The sequence below is a fragment of the Clarias gariepinus genome, chromosome 2 (genome assembly GCF_024256425.1).
Source record: "Clarias gariepinus isolate MV-2021 ecotype Netherlands chromosome 2, CGAR_prim_01v2, whole genome shotgun sequence".
Lineage (NCBI taxonomy): Eukaryota > Metazoa > Chordata > Actinopteri > Siluriformes > Clariidae > Clarias > Clarias gariepinus.
In genome coordinates, this window is record NC_071101.1 from 25,245,042 (window position 1) to 25,270,054 (window position 25,013).

Sequence of the window (25,013 nt, forward strand, 5' to 3'; positions counted from 1 at the left end):
GCATTGTCCAAGATTGCCCTTTACTGGGGATTTAATGGGTGTGTTTAAAAAAAACTGAATTCAAGAATTAACAGGTTTGGCCGAATACTTGTGTCCATACTGTGTCTGTGTGTGTAAAATGGGTCTGATGATCCGTTATGGATTTAAAATTAATTTACAGTTAAAGACTGGGAAAAAAAAACTAGAGATCCCTGATTTATAGTATGTCAAACTGTAGTGTGTGAATACCATGACGACATGCGGAAGACGTCATCATCCAACTAGCCAATGAGCTGGCAGGATTTTTGCCGCTGTTCAGAGCGCCATGTTTCAAGAGTGACGCCTACAGTGTGTTTAGCGTACACATACACAGAGGCTAGTGCTAACCAGCTATTTGCTGTTTGTTACCGATTCCAGGGACGTCGACATTATATGAAGTTGAGCCGTCGAAGGAAATGTGTCGGGGTTTCTTTCGCTAATTCGGCTCTAAGACCTTAAACCTTCGGCTGTTTGTCGTTGGCTGCGTTGGTTGTGACGCTAACAGCTAGTTACCGTTAAACGGCAACCGAAAGAGCGATGAAAGAACTGAATATTTAAGTCTGGATATATTTTACACGTGTATTAGAGGTAGGCGATATCTTTATCTGCTATGTAACAGCTTGTAAAGCTCACTGGACAGTGTGGAGGAAGTGTTATGATTGTTATTATAACCGGCGGAAGACTGAGACTCCAGGCGCTCGGATGGATAACTGTAGAGTTCTGATCTGGTTATAGGAGCACGAGCCAGTGTGCGGTAACTAGAGCTAATAACTCCCTTCTGGATTGTTCTTCAGACTGCTAGAGGACACTTGTCTTCTTTTAGACGCCAGGCTGTGATGTCCATCGATTTTGATAGCGCTGCCTTACAAACGCAGCATGAAGAGGAAGAGGAGTATGATCAAGAGGACTACGCCAGGGAGCAGGAGGTAATTTAATCTTTCTCCTCCCTACAGCATGTTGCCTGGCACTTCAGTAAACACCTTTCTTAGAGAGCCATACAACCCTCATCCTGGCAGTTACTTACCCCCCCAAGTACTGAACACGCCCCTTCAAAGGAACCCACACACACAACTGTGCTCTGGTAGACCTTATACTGCTAGGGAACAAATGCACTATATGTTTTCTGCTTGAAATTAAACACTTTAACTTGATGATGATGATATTATTATTATTATTATTATTATTATTAATAGTAGTAGTAGTAGTAATACTACTACTACTAATAATGATGATGTGGCCTGCACCTCCAGGTTCCAGGTTTGATTCCCGCCACCAGTCTGTATGCATGGAGTTTGCATGTTCTTGTCGGGTTTCCTCCCTCAGTCAGAAGACATGCAGATTGGGTTTTAACTGGTAATCCCATCGTGTGTATGTTTTTGCTCTGTGATGGATTGGTACCTGGTCCATGGTGTGCCCCATTTTGTGTCCTAAGCCTCCTGAACCCCTTGACCCTGATAAACAATACAGAAAATGTACTGCTCATTCTGTACACTGTTGCGGAGACTTGGAGCACAAAGTTGGGTACTGTACACCATGGACTGGGTTTCAATCCATCACAGAGTGCACACACACACATTCTTTGGACAATTTGGGAAAGCCAATGAACCCAATCTGCATGTCTCTATACTATGTCACCATGCTGCCGAAGGAGAATTTATAAAGGATAAATAATAAAAATAAAATAAATAAAAACCTTCTTGTCATTTTCTCACACTAAATCTAAATATTTAAAGGGGTCATACAGGCCTACATGCACTTTTTTAAGCTGTTTGGACTGAACTGTGTGTTAGGAGAGTGTGTACACAACCACTCTACAATGATAAAGAGCCGCCTAGTGCTTTTCTTTTCATTTATTACAATAACATGCCCCTTCTGAAATCAGGCCAATCTCAAATGCCTGTCACTGTGATGCCACACCACAAGAGGCCGCTCCTACACTAGTTGATTGACACTGGTGTTTTAGAAAAGACCCGCCCCGAGTGAGAAGATTTTTCGCCGCTGGAGCAAAATGTCGCCGAAGCGAGTGTGGTGTACAGTTGTTGGGTGTAATAGTGAACACAGCAGTCGTCATTCACTACCGACATCTGAGCCGCTGAGGACGCAGTGGCTGAATTTTGTTTTTAAAGCTAACGTCCCCGCCGATCTACCTAAATGCGTTCATGTTTGCACTAATCATATTACACCAGACTGCTTCATAAACATGGGTCAATATAAAGCAGGTTTTGCTATGAAGCTGCTCCTAAAAATGGATCTGTACTAACTTCGTGTTCCTGCTTCATCTTCACCAGGCTCAGTGAGTGTAATTCCTTTTTCTATGAATCTTTGCAGATCGCCTTTTTAATAATCACAATGAATGCGGAGTGTAAGTTAATTTACACTCTCATAGAACATGGTTATGGCTTTTTTTCTGTGTACATCCGTCGCTATATAATTTCTAATCGCCCCTTTATAATAAACAATGCATTAAGGTAATTGTCTAGTTGCAAACTGTGTACGTAGTCGGAAAACTATATTATGCTTACCTTTGTACCGTTAGATGGTTTATAACGATGTCTGTTGAAGATTAAGAAGTCATGTAAACACATCAGTAAACACATCGCGTTTGTATCTCTCTCAGTAAGCTTCCCCGCTTTTGTTGTTGCTCGCGGCAGCATAACAGCCCGTTAATTCATGCCCATGCAGTGATGAGAAAGACAAATCGAGTCGATGCATGTCCATTCTTTTAATTTTTGCGTTGTCAGGCGATATTACAAACTTCCGTGTAGGTTCCGTACTTAAATGAAACCAAAAAACGACTTAAGAAAACAGGCTCAGGCTCTATATTCCAGCGTTTTTCAGTTTGGACTGCATTACCCACAAAGCATTGCCCGTGTGGGCAATGCTTTGCCCGCACTGGACTACACTCCCGTGGCTATACCCCACGTGTGTTGTGAAGACACGCCCCACAGAACTGGGGGGGCGGGCTCAGCAGAGATCATAAGCATTTAAAGGAACATGCACTGAAATAGGTTGCTGAGAACAGAGCTAGTTTTTACCAGTTAAAAGTAGTGTTTCTTTTACACAACCATTGAGAATTTTTAATTAAATATATTACAAACTTTTCATTAGGACCCCAAAGATCATTAACATTTAATGAAAAATGTGTCTGGATGACCCCTTTAAGGTCCTGGATTTTTCCTTAATTGCAGAAATTGTACAAATGCTCACATACACTTAATAAAATATTAGATCTCCTCTGTTGTCTTCTTTTTTTTATTTTTTTTAAGTATAATCCTGAAAACACTTTTATTTCCTGCTGGCAGTGTCCCACCTTTTTCCTGTAAATTTATGTTTACATTATATGCTTCACTGGAAGTGCACCTGAATTCCTTGTATGCACAATTTCATTAATACTTTGTAGAGGCAAAATAACAAATTGGCGCTATTAATATAAAGATTGAAGGTGTGAAATATGATTGGATGGAATGCCTGAATGAAATAAAGGAATGATACTCTAATTGATCAGTTGGTTGGTTCATTAATTAATGAATCAACTAATCTTTTTTTTATTATTAGTTGATTAAAGTGTTAAAAGCATAAGTAATTAAATGAAATGTGTAATTATGTGTGATATTTTTAATACTTTATTTTATTATCTTTGTATTTTGGTTTACATTTATTGTGTGCTGATACTTTGGAACATGCCCTTGTTTTAGATCAATCTGTCACCATTATCCATCAAAAAATTTTTTGAGAGCCTAACATTGACTCTTTTATTAGTTAAGCAGTTCGATGTCTTTTGCCTGTAGTTGTTTTTAATCTGTGGGTTAAATCATTGCTCTAGATGTCTGTAAGCTTTGTCAGAAATACTACTGAAAAGCGTCCACAAGACAAACTCCCAAAATTACTGCGTATTTCAGAACAGAAAGGTGTGATGTAAGTGGCAGAGATTTGACCCAAGTAAGGGTGTAGGCAAAAATTGCATTAGGTGTACACCTCTATAAAAGCAGACGTTTTGGCAGTTTGCTGGTCTGGAGCATTTAGGTGTGTGTTAAAGATGTAAGAAATGGTCTTGGTGAAGCAATTGTGGCTGCACATCAATCTGGAAAGTATTATAAAACTATTTAAAAAAAAAAAATTCGAGTTCAGCGTTCTACAGTAAGAAATTTTTTACAAATGAAAAGCATTCAACACAGTTGCCAATTTTCCTAGGAATGGACATCCCAGCACCCCAAAGTCAGAGCGTACCATGCTCAGAGAAATTTTTAAAAAAAACGGCAAGAGTTACATCTCAAACCCTACAGGGTCTGAACCCTCATACCCATTGTCAAGCACAGTGTGTTTTGGCCACCTGTTTGTTTTCCGTGTGGATTAGTTTTTGTTAAATTGTGGTACAGTGAAAGGTTATTTGTTGTGGGTCTGAGGTTATTTGTCTTCTGTTAAGACTGCTATAATTAGCTGATTTTCAGTTTTTTTATGAATAAATAAAAAATAAGAGGAATACTAACTTTTTTAAAATGGCTGTATCATGATTTTTTTTTTTTTTAAATATCCAGATTTAATGTAATTTTCTCACATTTTCTTTGCCCCACCTGTAGGATTTATAGAGTTACTGCAACATTTTACCACCTCAAATGCAATAGTATATAAACAAAAATTTTTTTAAAATCTGTGTGGTAATGCATGTTTTGCCACAAAATCGTGATACGTAACTTAAGTGATCCCCCCCCCCCCACCTTTTATAGTTCTATGTTAATCCAAGTTAATCCCTAAACACTCGTACTATATATACGATAAACAGCTCTGCAGTGTTAATAAAAAGCTCAGACTGACCAACTTGTTAAACTATTATTGAGACTGAGTAGCTGAGATAAACATGTTATTTTAATGTTCCAAATTTTCTGTGTGTTTAAGCCCCAGTCTCCCTTGTTTAATGCTGCAAACTGCTGGTGCTATGCTGACTTGCCTTAAGTAGCCCATGATAAATTAGTCAAATTCAAATTTTATTTGTCACTTACACAGTACCATATGCAGTGAAATGCTTAGACAACTGCTCGTGACCTAAAATAGAAGACTATGAATAGTAATAGGAAATAAATATGAAAATTAAAATATAGGGTAAATAAACTAGGAAAGAATAATGGAACCTGATCATTTTTAATTAATGTAATTCTTGAGGTATGTTTGTGTTTAAAGACCAAATCAGTCCAATAAGAAGCGCGTATGCTCTGACTCATGGTTAAGAAATCTGCCGCACGTTGAACCAGGAACATTATTGGCTGGAGTGAAGAGCTGTCAGGCGTGTCTCCTATGACTCTTACAGCATGTGCTTGTTTTTTGTTTTTTCCTCACTGTAGAGATGGAAGCAACAAAGACAAATCATGAGCTTACAAGAGGATTTGTACTTTTTGCAGTGGACTATACTATTAGGTCGGATAGTCTGACTGATCTAGGAACAGTTTTCATAAGGGCTGATGCAGTATCAATCTCTGGGTTGTTTGCATAGCAAGTGTTGTAAAATGTGTCTTTCTCTGCTGCAGGGAAGAAATGTTTCTGCTCAAGTAAACCACAATGTATGGCCAGAGTCTGATGACAGAAACACTTTCGGCCAGGAGTCAGGATTGTGCACAGGATGTTCATTGTTTTATTTTCTTAGGTCTGCTTAATCATATGATGTTGTTCAGCTGAAGTACGGGAACTTGGAAGCGTGTGGTTTGGTTGCAGTTAAGTTGCGTGACTGCCGGGTCTCTGTTTAGCCTAAATGCGTGAACATGGAAGTGTGTGTGTGTGTGAGGCGACTGTGGAAGACGTCAGGGTGCTTCAGAACTCTCTATGGAGAGTAAGTTTGAGTTTCATTAAACCTTGTTGTATTTTCTCTGTGAATGATAAACTAATGTTAACATGCAGTCTGTTTTTCCATGAGTCAGGTTAATTCCCTAGTATTAGATTCGGTTAGGTTAGGTTCAACCTTATCATTCGAAGTATATGTTCAAGTCAGTGAAATGCAGACTATGGCACGTAGTCCGTTTGTATAGAGAAACTGCATGGCGGTGTTTTTGTTAACAATTGCTATGGTTTTATGTGTATTGTCTAAGAGTTACCATGCAATTGTGTCATTTGTTTCCTTAGCTGCATAAGCTCCTCACTGACCTCCCGGATGATATGCTTGAGGATAGTCACGACTCCTCGCCAGAGCTGGACTACTCAACCTGCAGTCCTCAAAGAGACAATGACCGGTACAGGAAGGACTTTACTCTTGAGCAGCTCAAACATACAGTGCAGCATTTGCTTTGTCTTTCAGAAATGTATAAATTTTTATGTATTTTAGACCACAGCACGTTTGGAATGGACAGTCTGACCAACTACAGCCTCCTCGTTCTGAAACAGTGAGTTTATTTATTAATGTTTTTAAATAATTTTTGCATGACTGTATTGTATGTTTAGACACTCATGGCAATAACATGTTAAAATTAAATTTTAACTTATTGTTTCTAGGGCAGCTTCCTTAGCTCTTCTGCAATGCTTTTTGTTTAACCTTCACTATGGTGTAGCTCTCAAAGATTTGCAGACAAACTGACCTTCACACCTCCTTAATCTTTACAATGCGTGATATCTATAGTACGGTGTTCAAGGCTGTTTTGCCAGTCGGCATACTTTTAGGTGTTTCGTCTAGGGATGTTGGTAGTTTACAAAATACATTTCTGTGTCTTCTCACTAATCAACATTTATTTCCAAACTGTTTTTTTTTTTTTTTTTTCATAGTAAACATTATTTTTGTGATTAATTAAAGTGTATTTTGTCTTTTAAAGAATTATAAACTGGTCTGCTTTGACAAATTACCTGCCACTTCTGGATATTCACGAGATCTCTAACAAGCTTTTATCTATTTAAAGAATCCTGAGGATGCCTATGATCAGTCTAATCATCAGGGTTATATGTATGGCCGTGGTCACGTTCATCACCTTCATGGTAGGGCAGAACATTTAACCCATGGCTGGGAAACGCACGAGGACCAGAACTGTCAGTATGAGTCTGGAGGCTCCGTCTACTCCTCTACTGGAACAGCAGAACCGAACGGCACCAACAACTTTTCTGTTGGGGACTATGAACAGGAAGCTTACCCAAGCCCAGGTCATCACTCTGGAGCAGATGGCCAAGACTTTGGAGAACACGGCAATGTCCGAAACCATTTTCAGGTACTTGTTACACACATTTTGGCTCCTTTGCCGTTAGTAGATAGTGTTATACACACTACTGCTTAAATGTTTTTGTTTAGTGATTTATTTTTTCCAATCTTCAACAATACTGGAGATTTTAAAACTATGACCCGATTTGTGAGTGTTCTTCAAGAATTTTAAAAAAATAAATTTTTATTTTTATTATAAAATAAATTTGTTTTGACGCAGAGTGATCACAACTGAGCCAATGATTCTTTTCTCTCTTGTCTTGTGGAATTGTGGGTCATCATCTCCCATGCTCGGTGTCAGTGCGCGTGCGTCACTCGTATATATTCAACATCCGTGTGTGCGTGTACTGCTTACTATAACACTCTGACCACATGTGTGCACGTAAACTATCTTTTTTTTTTCTCTCTGTGTCAGAAAGCACTGATTTCGTTAGTGTTGCTTGTGTGACTCTCATTAGACCGTCATCTAATGACACTCGCGCATGCAGACATGCGCACACACTGCTCTGCCACGATTCTTTTAAAAGGTTTTGAAAATATTTTTTTCTTTTTAATGGGTTAATTTGTTTTGTTTTTACTTTACAGCTGTGATTCGGTTAGTGTGTGCACGCACTCGAGTGTCCTTGTTAAAGATAGGTTACTTGTTAAAGAAGCACTAAGAGAGTAAATAAGGGAGGTGGTAGGGCTACTATGTAAGATAAGAGGAGGGAGGGGGTCATTCCTTCTCTCGTCTTACTTTGGCTTTACACATGCATGGTGTGCGCGCACTAACAAAAACACTTCAGTCACGATTTATTTTTACTTTTTTCAAAGTTAAAGTGCAGGTTAATTTTTTTTTTCATTTACACCATATATTTTGGTTTAATTATTTTTATATATTTCTTTTTTGGAGGTTGTGGAATGAATAATCTGATTTTTCCTCTCATATGAGATTTTTTAAATCTCATATTTCTTATGGGGAAATTTGCTTTGATGTACAAGCATGCTTTTGGAACGAATTATGCCCGCAATCCAAAGTTCCACTGTAGCAGGATCAAACATAAAAAAATTACCAGTTACACTTAAAAAGTGATTCCAATCTTTTGTGTGTGTAAATATATACATAAATATTATGCACACCGGGTAAATATTAGGGTCAAAAACTTTTGTCACCCTTTCCTTACAGAAATTTGATAATAGAATAACTGATGGCCAAGACACCGACTGTTACAAAGCCACCTACCAGCCACACAACCCATCAAGACAACCAAATATGTTCAACATCCATTCATCTCAGCCAAATGGCCACTTTGACCAGCTGCAAAGAGACTTTCTTGAATCATCACCAAGTATGTCCGTATAAAAGAAGGAAAAACTACAGACTTAAATTTCTTTGCAATTGCTTTCAAATACAATCAATGTTGATTACTAAAATTTTAATGGATAACTGATGATTTTAATGTAAAATGTTTAATGTTTTAGCTACTGTTGATGCCCAGGAATATGCTCAGTTGAAGATTCTAAACAAGGCTCAGCTGAGGCAGATTGAGGATCTGGAGCAGAAACTGGAAGATAGCAGGCGTAAAATGAGATACCTTGAGCATCAGTTTGCCATTGTAAAAGGTAGGTTATTGTTAAGACGGGTTATAAAGAAACTGTGAAAGTTATCACAATTATCATAAGTGCTATTTCATTGGTTACATTGAGGTCCATTTTCTCCCAATTAGTATTATTGATTTTATTTTATTTTTTTAAATTATTTTAGATTTTTTAGCCCCCTAATTTTGTCATTGCCAATTCCCACCATCATTAGGACACTCCCCCATCAAGGTTACAACTACCAGTCAGGGACAATTATGTGTTTTCTCCAAACCATCTGACACCTGCCAATGGCATCATTTCGAACTGCTCGCTCATGGAGCTCACAGACGCCCATAATTTGCTTACAGCCACGATTGATGTGTGAGCACTAGTGTCTCTCATCCCACCCTTTTGAGAGAGCTCTACCAATCAGCCATATAATATTGAAATTAAGCCTTGGGAATCTTTTTTTTTAATTTTTTTTTATCAAAATTAATTAAATTGTTACTTTGTTTCTGCACAGATGAAAAGGATGGGCTGACATTATCACTGAAGGAGTCCAGTCATCTCATAGAGGAGGCAAAAGAGCGTGAGTCTCGACTACAAGCGAAAGTCATGTCTTTGGAGCGACACGTTCTGACCCTTACAGAGAGGGAACAGGAGGTATAAATATACCATCGTGAATCATGCATTGTCCACAGTGCTTACCCTGCATGTCTGTAGCTGACTAAGAGCCTTGTTTTGATTGTTTGTATAGAACATGAAGAAGCAATGTGCTGCAGAGGCCACAGTAGACAGTCTGCAGCAGCAGATGATGGAGCTGTGTCGCTCTGACACGCTGACACGAGCGCGGGAGCAGCATGACCGAGACATGGCTGCCATGAAGGAACAGCACGAAGCTAGAGTGCTTACCCTACAGCAAAAATTAGACAACCACGGTCAAAATCTGGAGGAGCAGGTTGGTTAACTTCTGAGTCATCCGTGGTATTAGTTATTTTTATTGAGTAAACTTAACAAGTCAGCACACTACGAAAGCTTCTGACCTATCTGCATATATGTGGCGCAATTTGTCACCCAGCCCTAAGGCGTAACTATATTTTTGTATGTTTTGCTTTTGTGACGAATAGCTACGAAAACTCTTCTTTATAGTTCTCAGTTATAGCAGTTTTATAGTGCTGTTCACTTTGTTAGCAATGTATTGAGAGATTTAGTGTGCTGCACCAAAAGTGTACATGCTTATCTGTTTTTGTAATATTTTGTTTAAGTCCTTTTGAAACAAATTGCAAAATTAAAAATACTAAATGCTTTCACTTGTCACTAGAGGGCACTTGTGGACCTCAGGTTCTACATTGCACAAAAGCAATAAGATGTGTGTGTGCACATGACAGGTGCAGGTGGCCCAGAGGCTTCGGGAGCAGGTGAGGCAGCTGGAGAAGCAGAGAGAGGAAGAGCAGGTGGACAGAGCTGCACTCATCAATGCCCTCACACAGCGTTTGGAGGAGAGCCAGCAGCAGTGTGCCAAGCTGCTTCAAACTGGTGTTTTTTTTTTTTTTTTTTTTCTGTGCAATGTTAATTTACTTGAATTATTAAAGTAAAATTAAAATGACAAGGATGAGTGGTTTATCAATGACCATCATACGGAGTCTTATTTTGGCAGAACCGGTCAATGCTTAAACAAGCACTCTAACAACTAGTGTGTTTCATGACCACCACTGAGGTTTAATGTAACATTTCTGTTAAATTTAGATGAATGCATCATTGGCGGCATGGTCAAGGATCTCGCTGATCCTGCTGTTTGTTTACCCTTTTGTTTTTTTTCTTAGGTTGTGTACAGGAGATGAACCAGATGCAGCTTAAACTACAGCAGATCCAGTCTGGTCGTAACATAAGTGATAACATGAACAAAGCGCTGCAAGTAGGTGAACAATTCCTCTTTTGTACTTGTTCAAAATATAACAATATTGACAATGCTTTCAGTTTTATAGTTTCTCATTGTTTTTTAGGAAGAGTTAAATGAGTTAAAAGAGCAGATTGTCCTGTATGAGTCTGCTGTGAAGCTGGGAGCTGTTTCATTTGACTCAAAACCAAACTGGGAAAACCAGCTCTCTGAGTCCTACATAGATCTTGGCATTAAGAAAGTTAACTTGAGGGATGGCAGAAATCACAGGTTAATTGGTTTGCATTATGTCTCAGAAAAATCATATATCATTTACTTCATATAATAATTTGCTGACATAATTGGGTTCAGGATTTCAAACATGATGGGAATTCTCTGATTGTCTTTCAGCACTCCCGTCGTGTCAGACTCTAGCATGCCTCAGGAGGACTTGTTGAAAGAGCTGAAGACTGAGCTGCAGCGATGTCTAGCACAGTTGAAAACTAAAAGAGAGAAGATCACCCGCTTACAGAGGGAGCTCCAGACCTCGCAGACTCATGTGGAACAGCTACAGACTCAGCTACAAGGAGCTGAGAAGAATGCTAAAGACTCTGTGGTGAGGATGGTCTCTTATACATATGTGCACGGTAATTACTACGGATAGTAATCCCCTGGGATACGATATTATGACGATGCCTAGGTGCCGGTTTGATATGCATTGCGATTCTGTAAGTATTATGATATATATATATATATATATATATATATATATATATATATATATATATAATCATAATACTTACAGAATCGCAATGCATATTAAATATATATATATATATATTTTTTTTATGTAATCAATGAATTGCGATATGCACCTGAATCATGTTTTCCCCTCCCCCCAATCTCTATGTATAAAATAAGTCTGTCATAATAAACTGTGCACGTTTAACACATCTATGAATGTTGCAGGTGCGCGAAAACAGCCTAGAAAAGCTTTTGGAGAAATCAAACATCACCCCTCACAAAGAGGTTGCAAGACTGGAAGAAGAACGACAGCAGCTCCAGAAGCGAGTAGAGGTCCGTATGCAACAACATTTTACATTTATTTTTTTATTTTTTTGTACTCATGTTATAGGGAAATATGTGGTTTCAGTTTTCAAAGATTCATAAAATTAGGCTTTAGTTTAACTTGATCAGACTTGCAAAGATTTTTAAAAGGGTCATTGCTTTGTTGGAGGCCATGGTAATATCACATTAAGCAGAGAGCTCATTTTCCAGAATCGATCAGACTTTTTTTACTTATAATGATGTGCAGTTTATTAGTCGCACTTAGCTACTATATTATATTATGGTAAAAAGAATACCTTGTAAGCAGTTATCATCTGTGTTTCAACATGTATTATATTATATATTTTATAATATCATTATATTTTATAATGACCCCATCTAGAGGATGTTCTCATCACCATGCACTTGAATTTAGGAAATTACTGTATGCTTTATGTATGCTGTAAACGGGGCTTGTATTATTTTAATGGCAGGCACTCGAGTTGAGAAATAAGGAGCTGAAGCAGAGCGAGGAAAAGGTGAAGGCTGCTAATTCTGAGCTCTGCACCAAGATGAGGGAGATGATTCAGGAGCTAGACCAGGAAAAACAAGAGGCTGCAGAGAGGTAAGACACTAAAGGCTCTATTTAAAATAAAATAAAAAAAAAAGGAAATCTGTGAAATGTCTTGGATTTACCACTGGTCGTGTGTGTTCAGGTATGAGAGAACCCAGCAGCAGTACAGAGATGATGTGGTTCAGCGTGTTCGCGCAGAACTCACTCAGGAACATGTGTCTCAAGTTGAGCAGCTTACTGCCCAGCATCAACAACACATCCAGCAGCTGGAGTATGTCAGTTTATGTGCAATAACGTCTACCAAATAATCTTTATTATTTAAAAAAAAGTTGGTGTGCTGGTTTTCTATTCATACTGTTATACGTCCTATATTAATTCTGCTTCTAATGATTCCAGTTGTGTAAGCAAACTTTTGCATGCGTCTTCTACACAGGTCTAAATTAACTGACCTAAGTCAAGAAGTACTAGCTGTGCAGGAATGCTACATCTCAGTTTGCAAGGAGAAGGATAAACTTGAAGAAACCCTTCAGAACAGAATAGATGAGGAGAGAAAGTTGAAAGACCTTGAGGTAGCCGATTTTATACGTATAGCAGAATTGCATGCTTAGTAATTATTATTATTATTATTATTTTATTTTTTTATCACGTAAAATCTTGTAAGCATGTAATTTGTTTTATCCTACTCAGATAAAGAGACGGCAGGCGCTGGAGGAGGCACAGGAGAAACAGAAAGCAGATTCTGCCTCCCAACACCAGGAGGCTGTTGCTCAGCTTAAGGCTCAGTGGACCAAAGACAAAGAGATGGAGATACAGTTGCAGGTCACTAAGCAGCTAGCCTTTGCCAAAAAGAGCTGGCAGGAAGGACAAAAAGAAGTCAGTGGCAGTATTAGTAAAAACTATGTATTTGGGGAGAAAAAAAAACAATAATTGTTAGCACAATGTTGTACTGAGTGCTTGAGTTATGTACTCTGAATCTCTTTCACTCAGCTGGAAAAGAAGTGGGAGCGCAAACTGGAAGACGCCATTAAGGAGAAACAAAAAGCCAAATCTACAGAAACGCAGGACGGCTCCTCTCAGACGGACACTGTCGATTCTGTGACCCAGGCTTTCTCTTTGGAGGACCTAGAGGACCGACTCGAGGCCCAGAGGATGGCACTGCAGCGAGAGTCTGACAGCAAGCTGAGCAAAGCGGTGGAGGAGGCTGTGAGAGACAAAGAGAGAGAGATGCATCAGAAGCATGTACAGGATATGACATTGCAGGTGTGTTTCTCACAGCATGGATATCAGTATTTAGAGTGCCATTTTTGGTCAGGCAAAGGATTAAGTTGCTGTTTGTCATAAGATTTAAATGACTCTCTCAGGGTCTACTAACTGAGGATGTACATGAAACTTTATACGATTTTAATATTACCAACTGTGCAGTTAATCACATAAAAATTGTAATTGCAATATGGACCTGAACAATTATTTAATTGCAAAAGCTGCAATTTAATACAGATGATGTATTTAGAGTTTTAGTAATTTTAGTCTTCTTTTTTTTTTTATCATTTTGATTTATTAATTTTGATACATATTGGCAAATATACTCTGTTATTTGTGATGATAATATAAATCCAATTAAATACGAAATGGTACATTTCAACTTGCATATAATTTAAATCGCATTGCAAAGACATGCAGGTGTTCCCAAGTTGCCGTGTGTATGTGCCCTTTTTTTAGCTTTAATCTTTTAAATGTTTTTAAAACCTCTTTACCCATCAACGACAGGTTCTAATGCTGGTGTAAGTATTAATAGTTATAAGTAATAATAATTTGCAGTGGTGTAGTATTACACACATCAAAGCAGCATTGTCAACTTTTCTTGTTTTGTATCGGCTTGCATCACTCCACTCCATCAGTGATTTTTTTTTTTTTTTAACTATACACCTTATGTTGTATTCCTTACATAAATAACTCTCAACAAAACTGTTGCAATCATAGTGACAAGGTAACAATTTGCTGGTATCAATCTGTTTACTTTGCGCAAGTCTGTGTGTAAACACGATCTTTGCACCTCCTGGGTGGCATGTTGAAAGTGTGGTTGTGGTATTTTCCTCTTTATTTTAATTTTTTTATTTATTAATTTTTTTTAATTTTTTGAATGTCTGGATTGACATTACCACTAAACTAGACTGACATAAATCAAGAGCAAGTTGTTATAAAAATTTGACTGCACAGTGTGTCCTCTTTGTCCTCTTGCAGGTGGAAAGGGCTGTCTCTAGGGCTCGTAATCGCTGGCTCCAAGAGATGTCCTCCCTCCCAGAGTACAAAGACAGTTTGCAGATAGAGAGAGAACAGTGGGTAACTAAACAGCAGCAGCTCGTTCAAGATCAGGTAAACTGATATTTAAAAACATACAAAAGCTGAAACACTCTTTAAAGGGGTCATACAGGCCTACATGCACTTTTTCAAGCTGTTTGGACTGAAAAGTGTGTTAGGAGAGTGTGTACACAACCACTCTACAATGATTCTTTTTATTCATTACAATAACATGCCCCTTCTGAAATCAGGCCAATCGCAAATGCCTGTCACTGTGACGCCACACCGCAAGAGGCCGCTCCTACTATAGTTGATTGACACTGATGCTTTAGCAAAGACCCACCCCGAGTGAGAAGAAGCTGTCGGCTATTGTTTTTCGCCGCTGAAGCAAAATGTCGCCTAAGCGAGTGTGGTGTACAGTTGTTGGGTGTAATAGCGAACACAGCAGTCGTCATTCACTACCGACATCTGAGGACGCAGTGGCTGAATTTTGTTTTTGAAGCTAACGTCCCCGCCGATCTACCTAAATGCGTTCATGTTTGCGCTAATCATTTTTCACCAGACTGCTTTATAAACGTGGGTCAATATAAAGCAGATTTTACTAGGAAGCAGCTCCTAAAAAATGGATCTGTACTAACACTTTGTGTTCCTGCTTCATCTTCACCAGGCTCAGTGAGTGTAATTTCTTTTTCTATGAATCTTTGCAGATTGCCTTTTCTAATAATCACGATGAATGCGGAGTGCAAGTTAACTTACACTCTCATAGAACATGGTTATGTAGTCTTCTCTATGTACATCCGTCTCTATATAATTCCTAATCGCCCGTTTGTAATAAACAATGCATTAAGGTGATTGTCTAGTTGCAAACTGTACGTAGTCAGAAAACTATATTATGCTTACCTTTGTAACATTAGATGGTTTATAACGATGTCTGTCAAAGATTTAAGAAGTCATGTAAACACATCAGTAAACACATCGCGTTCGTATCTCTCTCGGTAAGCTTCTCCACTTTTGTTGTTGTTGCTCGCGGCAGCGTAACAGCCCGTTAATTCATGCCCATGCAGTGATGAGAGAGACAAATCAAGTCGATGCATGTCCATTCTTTTAATTTCTGCGTTGTCAGGCGATATTACAAACTTCCGGGTGGGTTTCGTTTTAAATCAAACCAAAAACTACTGAAGAAAACAGGCTCAGGCTCTATATTCCAGCGTTTTCGCAGTTTGGACTGCATTACCCACAAAGCATTGCCCGCACTACTTTGTGGACAATGCTTTGTGGGTAATGCAGTCCAAAGCATTGCCCGCACTGGACTACACTCCCGTGGCTATACCTCACCTGTGTTGTGAAGACACGCCCCACAGAACTGGGGGGGCGGGCTCAGCAGAGATCATAAGCATTTAAAGGAGCATGTACTGAAACAGGTTGCTGAGAAAAGAGCTAGTTTTTACCAGGTAAAAGTAGTGTTTTTTTACACAACCACTGAGAATTTTTAATTAAAGTATATTACAAACTTTTCATTAGGACCCTAAAGATCATATTAACATTTAATCAAAAATGGGACTGGATGACCCCTTTAAACAACAAACCATCTGGGAGTATGTTAAATGAGTGTTTCAGATTATTAAAGCTACATGTCTACATTTATATAGACTGTTTTGCAGGATGGATGCAGAATTTAAGAAAACGCATATTTAGCCCCACTTTGAAATCTAATAATCTCCTGCCGCCCACCCAAACCTTTAATCGCATATCTGATTAACATACAAGATACTATTACTATACATTACAACAAAAAAATAATTTATGTTTATGGACCTACTGCAAAGCAGTGCGGGATAACTTATCTATATAAACGTAATGTGTAAAGCAGAAAATATGACATTCAAGTGCATATGGTGACCAGCTAAGCCCATATTCTAACTGTTTGACACTGGACTATAAAAATGTCAATTCTCCATTAACAGCTTTCATTTTGGAATTATTAAGGTAATAAATTATGATTTGTCCCTAATGATGACCCACAAATTTAAATTTTTATTTGTCACATACACAACCATACAAATTATGATATGCAGTGAAATGCTTATATGACCGTTTGTGACCTTGAAATTGAGAAAGAAAAGGAAGTAAGGAGGCATAAACACTAATAGGAAAGAATAAAAAATTTAATATCTTGTGTTACAATAAAATAACACACAAAGTGTAAAGTAGGAATACAGTGGTGTGAAAAACTATTTGATTTCTTATTCTTTTGCATGTTTGTCACACAAAATGTTTCTGATCATCAAACACATTTAACTATTAGTCAAAGATAACACAAGTAAACACAAAATGCAACGAGTCTTTTACAGCGCTCTGGAGGAATTTTGGCCCACTCATCTTTGCAGAATTGTTGTTTTGTGGCCTCTCGGATGAGTTGTCTCTGCGCTCTTGGGGTAATTTTGTTCGGCCGGCCACTCCTGGGAAGGTTCACCACTGTTCCATGTTTTTGCCATTTGTGGATAATGGCTCTCACTGTGGTTCACTGGAGTCCCAAAGCTTTAGAAATGGCTTTATAACCTTTACCAGACTGATAGATCTCTATTACTTATGTTCTCATTTGTTCCTGAATTTCTTTGGATCTTGGCATGATGTCTAGCTTTTGAGGTGCTTTTGGTCTACTTCTCTGTGTCAGGTAGCTCCTATTTAAGTAATTTCTTGATTGAAACAGGTGTGGCAGTAATCAGGCCTGGGGGTGACTACAGAAATTGAACTCAGGTGTGATAAACCACAGTTAAGTTATTTTTTAACAAGGGGGGGCAATCACTTTTTCACACAGGGCAATGTAGATTTGGAGTTTTTTTTCTCCCTAAATAATAAAAAACATCATTTAAAAACTGCATTTTGTGTTCAATTATGTTTTCTTTGACTAATAGTTAAATGTGTTTGATAATCAGAAACATTTTGTGTGACAAACATGCAAAAGAATAAGAAATCAGGAAGGGGGCAAATAGTTTTTTACACCACTGTATGTAAAAAATGTAACTGTGAGAAAGTATAAACTGTGTTAAGTATACAATGTACGATGTGCAGGCAATGAGCTGCAGTGATATTGTCCATCTTTAAAGTGCAGTAGTGCAAAAGTAGTCCTTTTGTATATAAACATAAAACCAGAATGTGCAAACATGTATGTTTGTGTGTATGGTCCTTAGTTCTGTGCAATTGTGGTTATGTTTGGGTTTAAAATTAGCCCAGAGAAATGAAAAATTTTAGGAAAATTAAATCCTATCGTAATTCTTTTTTATTTTTTTTATTGCTAATTTCTTAAATTCTGTATCATGTTGAAAAAAGAACCTGGTTTTTCTTGACCTCTGTTTTAACTCGTAATACTTATGCATTAGTACTTGGTGTTACTTAAGCAGAAGATTTATTTATTAGCTGATATAAAGGCCATTTATATCTGCATCACCCAGGTGTCCTCAGCAATAAAAGCAGCTGAAGAAAAATGGCAGGAGACAATGAGCAGAAAATGCGAGGAGTTGGAGGACTTTGTGCACAGAAACCAGGAGCTGCAGGAGAAGTTGAACTGCCTGAAGACGCAGCTAGAAAGTTCGGGTGAGGAGAAGAAGGCGCTCCTCCAGGCTGAGCTCTCTGCAGCTAGAGCTTTGTGGAACACTGAAAAGCAGGAAGAGATTTCATGTCTTAAGATGCAACTCCAACGGGACCAAGAGAGCCTAAAGGAAAAGTATAAGGCCCAGCTGGAGAGGAGGATAGAAGTGATTCAGGAGGAGGCTCTCAGGCAGGGGCAAGCACATCTACAGGAAGCCTTGCTGAGCAAGGAGCAGGAGTGGAGAAGTCAGCAACAGCTCAAGTAATGGTTGAAGACCTCTGTGACTAGTGAACATTTATCTAAGAATCCTGTTGGTATCATGTAAAGATATACACTGTTTGCTAAACCAGATCAGTACTCACACAGCAATCTTTTTTTTTTTTTTCTTTTTTTTTTTTTTTAGGTTGAGGGAGGAACGGCAGCAATCTATGGAGGAGATGCTGGCTGAGTTGAAGGAGGTGCTAAAGGAAGTCGAGGAGCAGAGAGAAGTTGCTGAGGAGCGAGATAGCAGGGAAGGAGGTCTAAGGGCCACACTGAGGAACTTGTGCAGAGACGCACTGGCCAAAGCTGTAGCCAGCACCAAGCAGGATTTGGTGAAGGTTCGTCATTATCTGGTTCATTTGGAGTGTTGTAGCTGCTCTACCACAACATACGGACAACAGCAATGATTTCTTATGCCCAGCTCCTTTTGAAAGCATATCAGTTTAACATACATCCACCACATCTAGACTATGTATGAGTTACAATAAACAATTTCATGTTGTTTCCCTGCACTAAAAAAGGTTTAGTTTTGTAGAATGCTTAGTTAGTTTCAAGTTTTATTGTAATGTGCACAGTAAAGAAACATGTTCCCCGCTGTAAAATGAAATTCTTTCTTTGCTGTCCCCCCTAATGAATGCCACTAAAAAAGTAGAAAATGAGCATAAAAATAGAATAAAAATTAATATGGGTATAAAAAGAATAGATATATAAAAAAGGATATATATCAACATGGAATGAAGCCAGAATATGAAAAATATGTAAAAGTATAAAATGAATATATGCTGTTAAAACAAAAGTCTTGGTAAAGTCTGGTGTATATATGCAAAAAAAAAAAAAAAAAAATATATATATATATATATATATATATATATATATATATATATATATTTTTTTTTTTTTTTTATATATATATATATCAGACATTATGCGTTTTTCGCTCTAAATGAATGTAATTCTTTCAGATATAATTCATGTTTCAAGAGATTGTAGATTGAACAACTTTTTCATTAGCAAAAAGTTTGTGGTATTATATGTTACAAATGTAGTTCTGTGGGTTTGATTATGGATACACCAAAAACCTTAGAGAAAGTATGAGCTAAATTGTAGCCTTTTATTGAGCAATATCGCATGATGGTATAATGCTGGTATAGTGCTGTTGTGATAAAAATCTGCTCAGCTGTGATGCAGTAGTAGACATAAGGCACAATATCTTGTGATATTGTTTATATACAACAGTTCCACAAACCCCAATTATTATAAACAGATTATGATTTGTTTCATTATTTAACCAGTTAGTTTTCTCTGCCAGCACACATCTGTCCTCAACTGGTGGATCTAACTAACCGCGACTGGCAGAGCTGGTGACCTACTGGAATAGGGGTGAAAAGTAGTTTTAAATTCTTACTGGTACTATGTTCAAGTAGGCTTTATTGTCACTTAAACCATAGTACACAGTGAAACGAAACAACAATCCTCCAGGACCAAGGTACTACATGCAACATAAAATTCTAAAATTCTACATCTAAACATAAAATTACAACATAAATTAACTGAAAAACTAAACTAGCTAACTAAGAGGCCCAGATAGCTGGCTAGCAGAGACAAGACAGATTGACCTAACATAAATTAACAGAAACTAACTAACTGAGGAAGACTATCTACAGGGTTTTTTTTTTACAGACAACATAAAGTGCATGTGCAAATGTGCAAACAAAAGCAACAAAGTGACAGTGCGACAACATAACGTAATAATAAGGTGTTGAGGTGATGAGTTGAGGTAGTTACAAGAATTAAGAAGTTAAGAAGCTCATGCAAAAAGTAGTCCAGTAATGAATATTGTGCAAAAGGGCACAGTCTGGATGTGTGTGCCCAAATGCTTCGGTACCTTTTTCCATATGGCAGGAGTGTGAAGTGTGTGTGTGAGAGGGGTGTGTCCAATCAGCCACAATGCTGGTGGCTTTGCGGATGCAGCGTGTGGTGTAGATGTCTTCAATAGAGCGGAGAGAGACCCTGATCATCTCTGCTGTTCTCACTATCCGCTGTAGGGTCTTGCGGTCCGATATTGCACAATTCCCAAACCAGAAAGTGATGCAGCTGCTCAGGATGCTATCGATAGTTCCTCTATAGAAGGTGGTCAGGATCGGTGGTGGAAGCTGGGCCTTCCTCGGTCTTCTTAGAAAGAAGAGACGCTGTTGGGCTTTCTTGTTTAGGGAGCTGATGTTGAGGGACCACCCAGGAATTTGGTGCTTTCGTTGACCTCCACAGAGGAGCCGTTGATGCTCAGCGGAAGATGGTCGCCTTGTGTCCTCCTAAAGTCAACAAGCATCTCCTTTGTCTTGTCAACATTCAGAGACAGGTTGTAGTCTTTACACCAGTCCGTTAGCCTCTGCACTTCCTCTCTGTACGCTGACTCGTCGTCGTTATTCGCTAATGAGACCCACCACGGCCGTGTCATCAGCGAACTAAATGATGTGATTTGAACTGTGCGTTGCTACACAGTCGTGAGTCAGCAGTGTGAACAGCAGGGGACTAAGCACACAGCCTTGTGGGGCCCCAGTGCTCAGTGTGGTGGTGCTGGAGGTGCAGTTCCCGATCCGTACTGACTGAGGCCTTACAGTTAGAAAGTCCAGAATCCAGTTGCAGAGGGAGGTGTTCAGGCCCAACAGGCTCAGCTTCCCTGTTGTGTAGGGGAGATGGCGTCGTCTGTTGAGTGGTTAAGACGGTACGCAAATTGCAGTGGGTCCAGTGAGGGAGGCAGCAGGGTCTTGATGTGTCTCATGACGAGCCGCTCGAAGCACTTCATGATGGTGGGTGTAAGTGCAACGGGACGGTAGTGATTGAGACAGAACACAGAAGACTTCTTGGGCACGGGTACGATGGTGGTGGCCTTGAAGCACGTGGGAAGGAAGGCGTTGCTCAGAGAGCATCCAAAAGATGAGGAGAATGAACCATAGAGGTAGCGGGCACTTATGTTATTCTCAAAAGTTCCTGTTTATGTTTTCACTTACTCAACCTTACATTATCAGCTCCCTTAACTTCCCGGTTGTTGTTCTATGGTTGAATCCCAAATAGCATGTACACTTCCTTGTTGCACACACCAAGTAGGGCCCTTGATCAGGGGTTTGAAAGTGATTTAGGATTCTGCCTTATGTTAGAAGCTATGTAGCCATAAATAAAAACACGAGTGGTTCTCGTGATTCAGAACAACCTAAGAGCAATTATTAAGGGGAAACTTTTAAAAGATGACGTAACCTTATCAGATCACATTTGGGAATGTGGTTTTTAGCAGGTAGCTCCTCTCTCTCCTCAGTATGGCGGACCTTACAGATCTACTTTCACTCATGCTACAACCATCAGTTAGTGTAATTAAGTTATTAAAACACATGGGATGCAGAGTGATTTTATGTAGTTAAATGTCCTAGTCCTGTTACTATTATCACCACTTTAAGTGGCTTGGTCGGAACTGTTGAACAATTCACATTATTTATTAAAAACTGATTTATTAGACAAAAATTCTAACTTTATGATAAATTACTTTCCTCAAACTTTTAAGACTAATGAACACACCGTGAACTGAAATACGAAAAGCAGAAGAATTTCTTAAAATTCAAATGCGTTAACCTGTTCTAAACATTCTTACATGTGAAATGTTATTAAAACTATACATGACTATCTTTTTATGTTACAGAGCAGTGAGGAGAAGTTAAGACGTGTGCTGAAGGAAACCCAAGAACAACATGAAAAGGAGCTCAGTCAGAGTTGTATGTGTACTCGTCCTGCGAGAATCAGTTTTAAGATCATTAATGTTTTGATTATTAATGTTTTGAGGTAGAATAAAAAATTGCATTTTATGCTTTGCAGGCTCATTGGACCAGGGGAATGAAAAGGTCTGTAACAGCAAAAGTTGTAATGACACCAAGGGCAAGCTTCAGAAGAAAAGTCAGGAGCTTCAGAGGCATCTGGAGAAAGCGTGTCGTCAGCTGCAGCACACAGTTCGAGAGCACAAGAGCACCCTGCATAAACTGAAAGGTCTTTTGAACTCTTACATATCCTAAATTATTTGACACTGTCTTTTGTTTATATGTCTTTAATTGTAATTTATCTTTTTTAATGCAATTTTAGAAGAGCATGAAGAACTTCTGCAAAAAGAGAGGGAAACCAATGCAAAAGCTATTGAGCAGGCCAAAGTGTCTGCATGCAAAGAGATAGGGTTTGGACTTTAAAGTTATTTTTGCTTAATGAAATACAAACCATTTGTGTCTGCCTTTGGCCTTGCACGCAAAGCTGATGTTTAGGCTTATGATCTGTTACAGTGGTGCAGTCAGTCAACAAAATCTTCAAGCTGGCCTTGAAGAAATGAATGAACAATATATGAAAGCTGTGCAAAAAATTAGAGGTTTGTGTATTTTATATTGTATTAGTTTAGACTGCTGTTTCCTGGTTAAAAAAATTGTGTTTTAATGTAGTTGGCATTAAACAAGGCCTGTAATTAACACTGATGTGTTGTTCAGGTGACATGCTGCGCTACCTGCAGGAGAGCAAAGAGCGAGCAGCTGAGCTGATTAGAGCCGAGGTCCTGCGAGAGAGGCAGGACACGGCCCGCAGGATGCGCAGATACTACCTCACCTGCCTGCAGGAGCTCCTGGAAGAGGGGGGCCAAACTACTGGGTAAGAGAATGGTTTAGCTTTTGTGTTTTAATTTTTTTGTTGTTGTTTTTTTTTCTTTTCCTTTCTCCTTTCCTTTCTTTCTTTATTTCTTTTTTCACTCTTCCTCAATAGACTGTGGATCTAATCAGAATTTGTTTATCTTGTTAAAATTATTATTAATATTTTTCATCATCTCATCAAATTTCCGTTAACTGCTGCTTTAAATCTCAGTGCTGAGAAGAAAATCATCAATGCTGCCAGTAAACTGGCTGCCATGGCCAAAGTGCTGGAGACACCTGTAGCTAAAAAGAAACTTCAAAGGACTCAGGATGTACAAGGTACAAATTATTTACTATTTAGTGTTTTTATTTATTTATTTTTTTTTATTTTTATTATTACTAGTAATTGTTGTCATCTAAACAGAAACCTCATGTTTATCACAGATCCATCATCAAATTTGAAAGAAAACTCTAAAGTTGACCATCCTGCCAAAGTGTCATGTTCTGCATCAAGCCAAAGCCGTTCTGACATAACTGAGTCTGATCAAGTTTGCAGGAATGAGCAGAGGCAGCAGATGAAGGTCCTCACTGAGCCCAGCTTTGCAGCCCAAACACCCAGAATCAAAACTACAGGCAAGACGTCTCAGCCTGACTTCAAATCTGTGAAGATGACTGTTAAAAGTCCTAAGGAAACTGAACCTGCCACCCCACGGGTACTTCACTCTCATCATCCCAAATCTTTCTCTGCATTCGCTTCGCCCAGTGCACATTTTAACACTGCTGGCTCTTTGAATGTGACATCGAGGAAGCATAGCAGGGAGGAGTACCTGATGAGGACAGAAGCAGGAAAAGCCAGCGACTGTTTTACTCCTCAGTTGACTGTTGAGACTTTCCTAATTGAAGAGGCGCCTGTGAGAGATGATAGCCAGAGTGACTGGAGTTTATCCAGTAATGGGTCTACTTTTACCAACAATGTTCATCTGATCTCCTCCTCCTACTCTAGCAAACGTCCAGGGCCAGTTAACTCATTTCCATTGACTGGTCCTGCTGTAGATGGTCTGGACTTTGGAAGCACCGTAGGTGATAACTCTGATGTAACTGTTTACAAAGAGATTGCCAAAAGGCCTTCTGGGGTCAAACCCAAGAAGAATGCAAGCATTAAAATGACAAAGAGCAGGGAGCCAATCCCAGGCTCTGAGGATGAGGAGATCCATAAAGCATGTCCTAAGAGTTTACTTTCTCAATTTAAAACCTGTCAGCAGGACAGTGGCTTTGACAGCCCAATGTCGCAGATTCTAAAATAAAATGGTGTGTGTGTGTGTGTGTGTGTGTGTGTGTGTATGTATACACATTTACTTTAGTCCGTGTGTGAGAGAGAGCCAATTGCACTGATTTGACTGAATATATTGATGTTTGTCAGGATTTCTTATTTAAACTGTTTTTGTACTGTCTTTTGTGCATTTAAGTTTTAAAAGTCTTACTAAAATGTCTGATGCTGGTGGTATTGCAGTACTTTTAAGGCATTTGCGTTTAATTCAAAATGCAGTTTTATATTTTTATATGTATTAAATGTGATATACTTTCAGACATGTCAATGTTTTGGACTTGTGTTATGCTGAATGCAGTTTAACTAGATGTACAGGCTGTATATCGGTATGAAATCTGTGTGTAGCAACTGTTTCTTAAGCCCATAGCACAGACATGTACATACATTCCACTACTCCAACAACTCCACCCACTGAAAGTTTAAGCTGAAGAATGTGGTTGCCATATTGCATGAGGATCTGCAGACCGTCAAAGCTGTGTAAATAACTGGTTTCTAAATCCTGTTCAGATTCTTACAAAGCTCTGGCTTAGACTGTGGAACAGAATGCAACTAATTAAACAAGACTAACACAGGCCTTCCTTAACAACTAAGTGATTTCATTTAAAAGTGTTTTAGTAATTATGAAGTACAAACTTTCAGCAATAAGTTTTTG

General features: G+C 38.7%; 1 protein-coding gene across 2 annotated transcripts; it reads left to right on the forward strand.

Annotated features, from left to right (window-relative positions):
- Positions 1-325: 325 nt before the first annotated feature.
- On the forward strand, positions 326-24,623 carry cep152 (centrosomal protein 152). 2 transcript variants are annotated; one of them, XM_053489717.1, is made up of 28 exons: positions 326-944; positions 6,127-6,233; positions 6,326-6,383; positions 6,891-7,193; positions 8,349-8,511; positions 8,645-8,785; positions 9,267-9,406; positions 9,501-9,701; positions 10,132-10,279; positions 10,567-10,658; positions 10,747-10,910; positions 11,031-11,235; positions 11,589-11,696; positions 12,161-12,291; positions 12,383-12,511; positions 12,674-12,809; positions 12,928-13,113; positions 13,228-13,500; positions 14,482-14,613; positions 17,991-18,388; positions 18,531-18,726; positions 22,077-22,149; positions 22,250-22,417; positions 22,511-22,598; positions 22,702-22,784; positions 22,900-23,056; positions 23,267-23,373; positions 23,479-24,623. In XM_053489717.1, the coding sequence occupies exons 1-28, from the start codon at positions 855-857 to the stop codon at positions 24,336-24,338; spliced, it is 5,037 nt and encodes a 1,678-aa protein (XP_053345692.1). In that variant the 5' UTR covers positions 326-854; the 3' UTR covers positions 24,339-24,623. The 2 variants fall into 2 exon arrangements, with proteins under 2 accessions (XP_053345692.1, XP_053345700.1); XM_053489725.1 differs by lacking the exon at positions 326-944 and adding an exon at positions 5,368-5,836.
- The last annotated feature ends 390 nt before the right edge of the window (positions 24,624-25,013 follow it).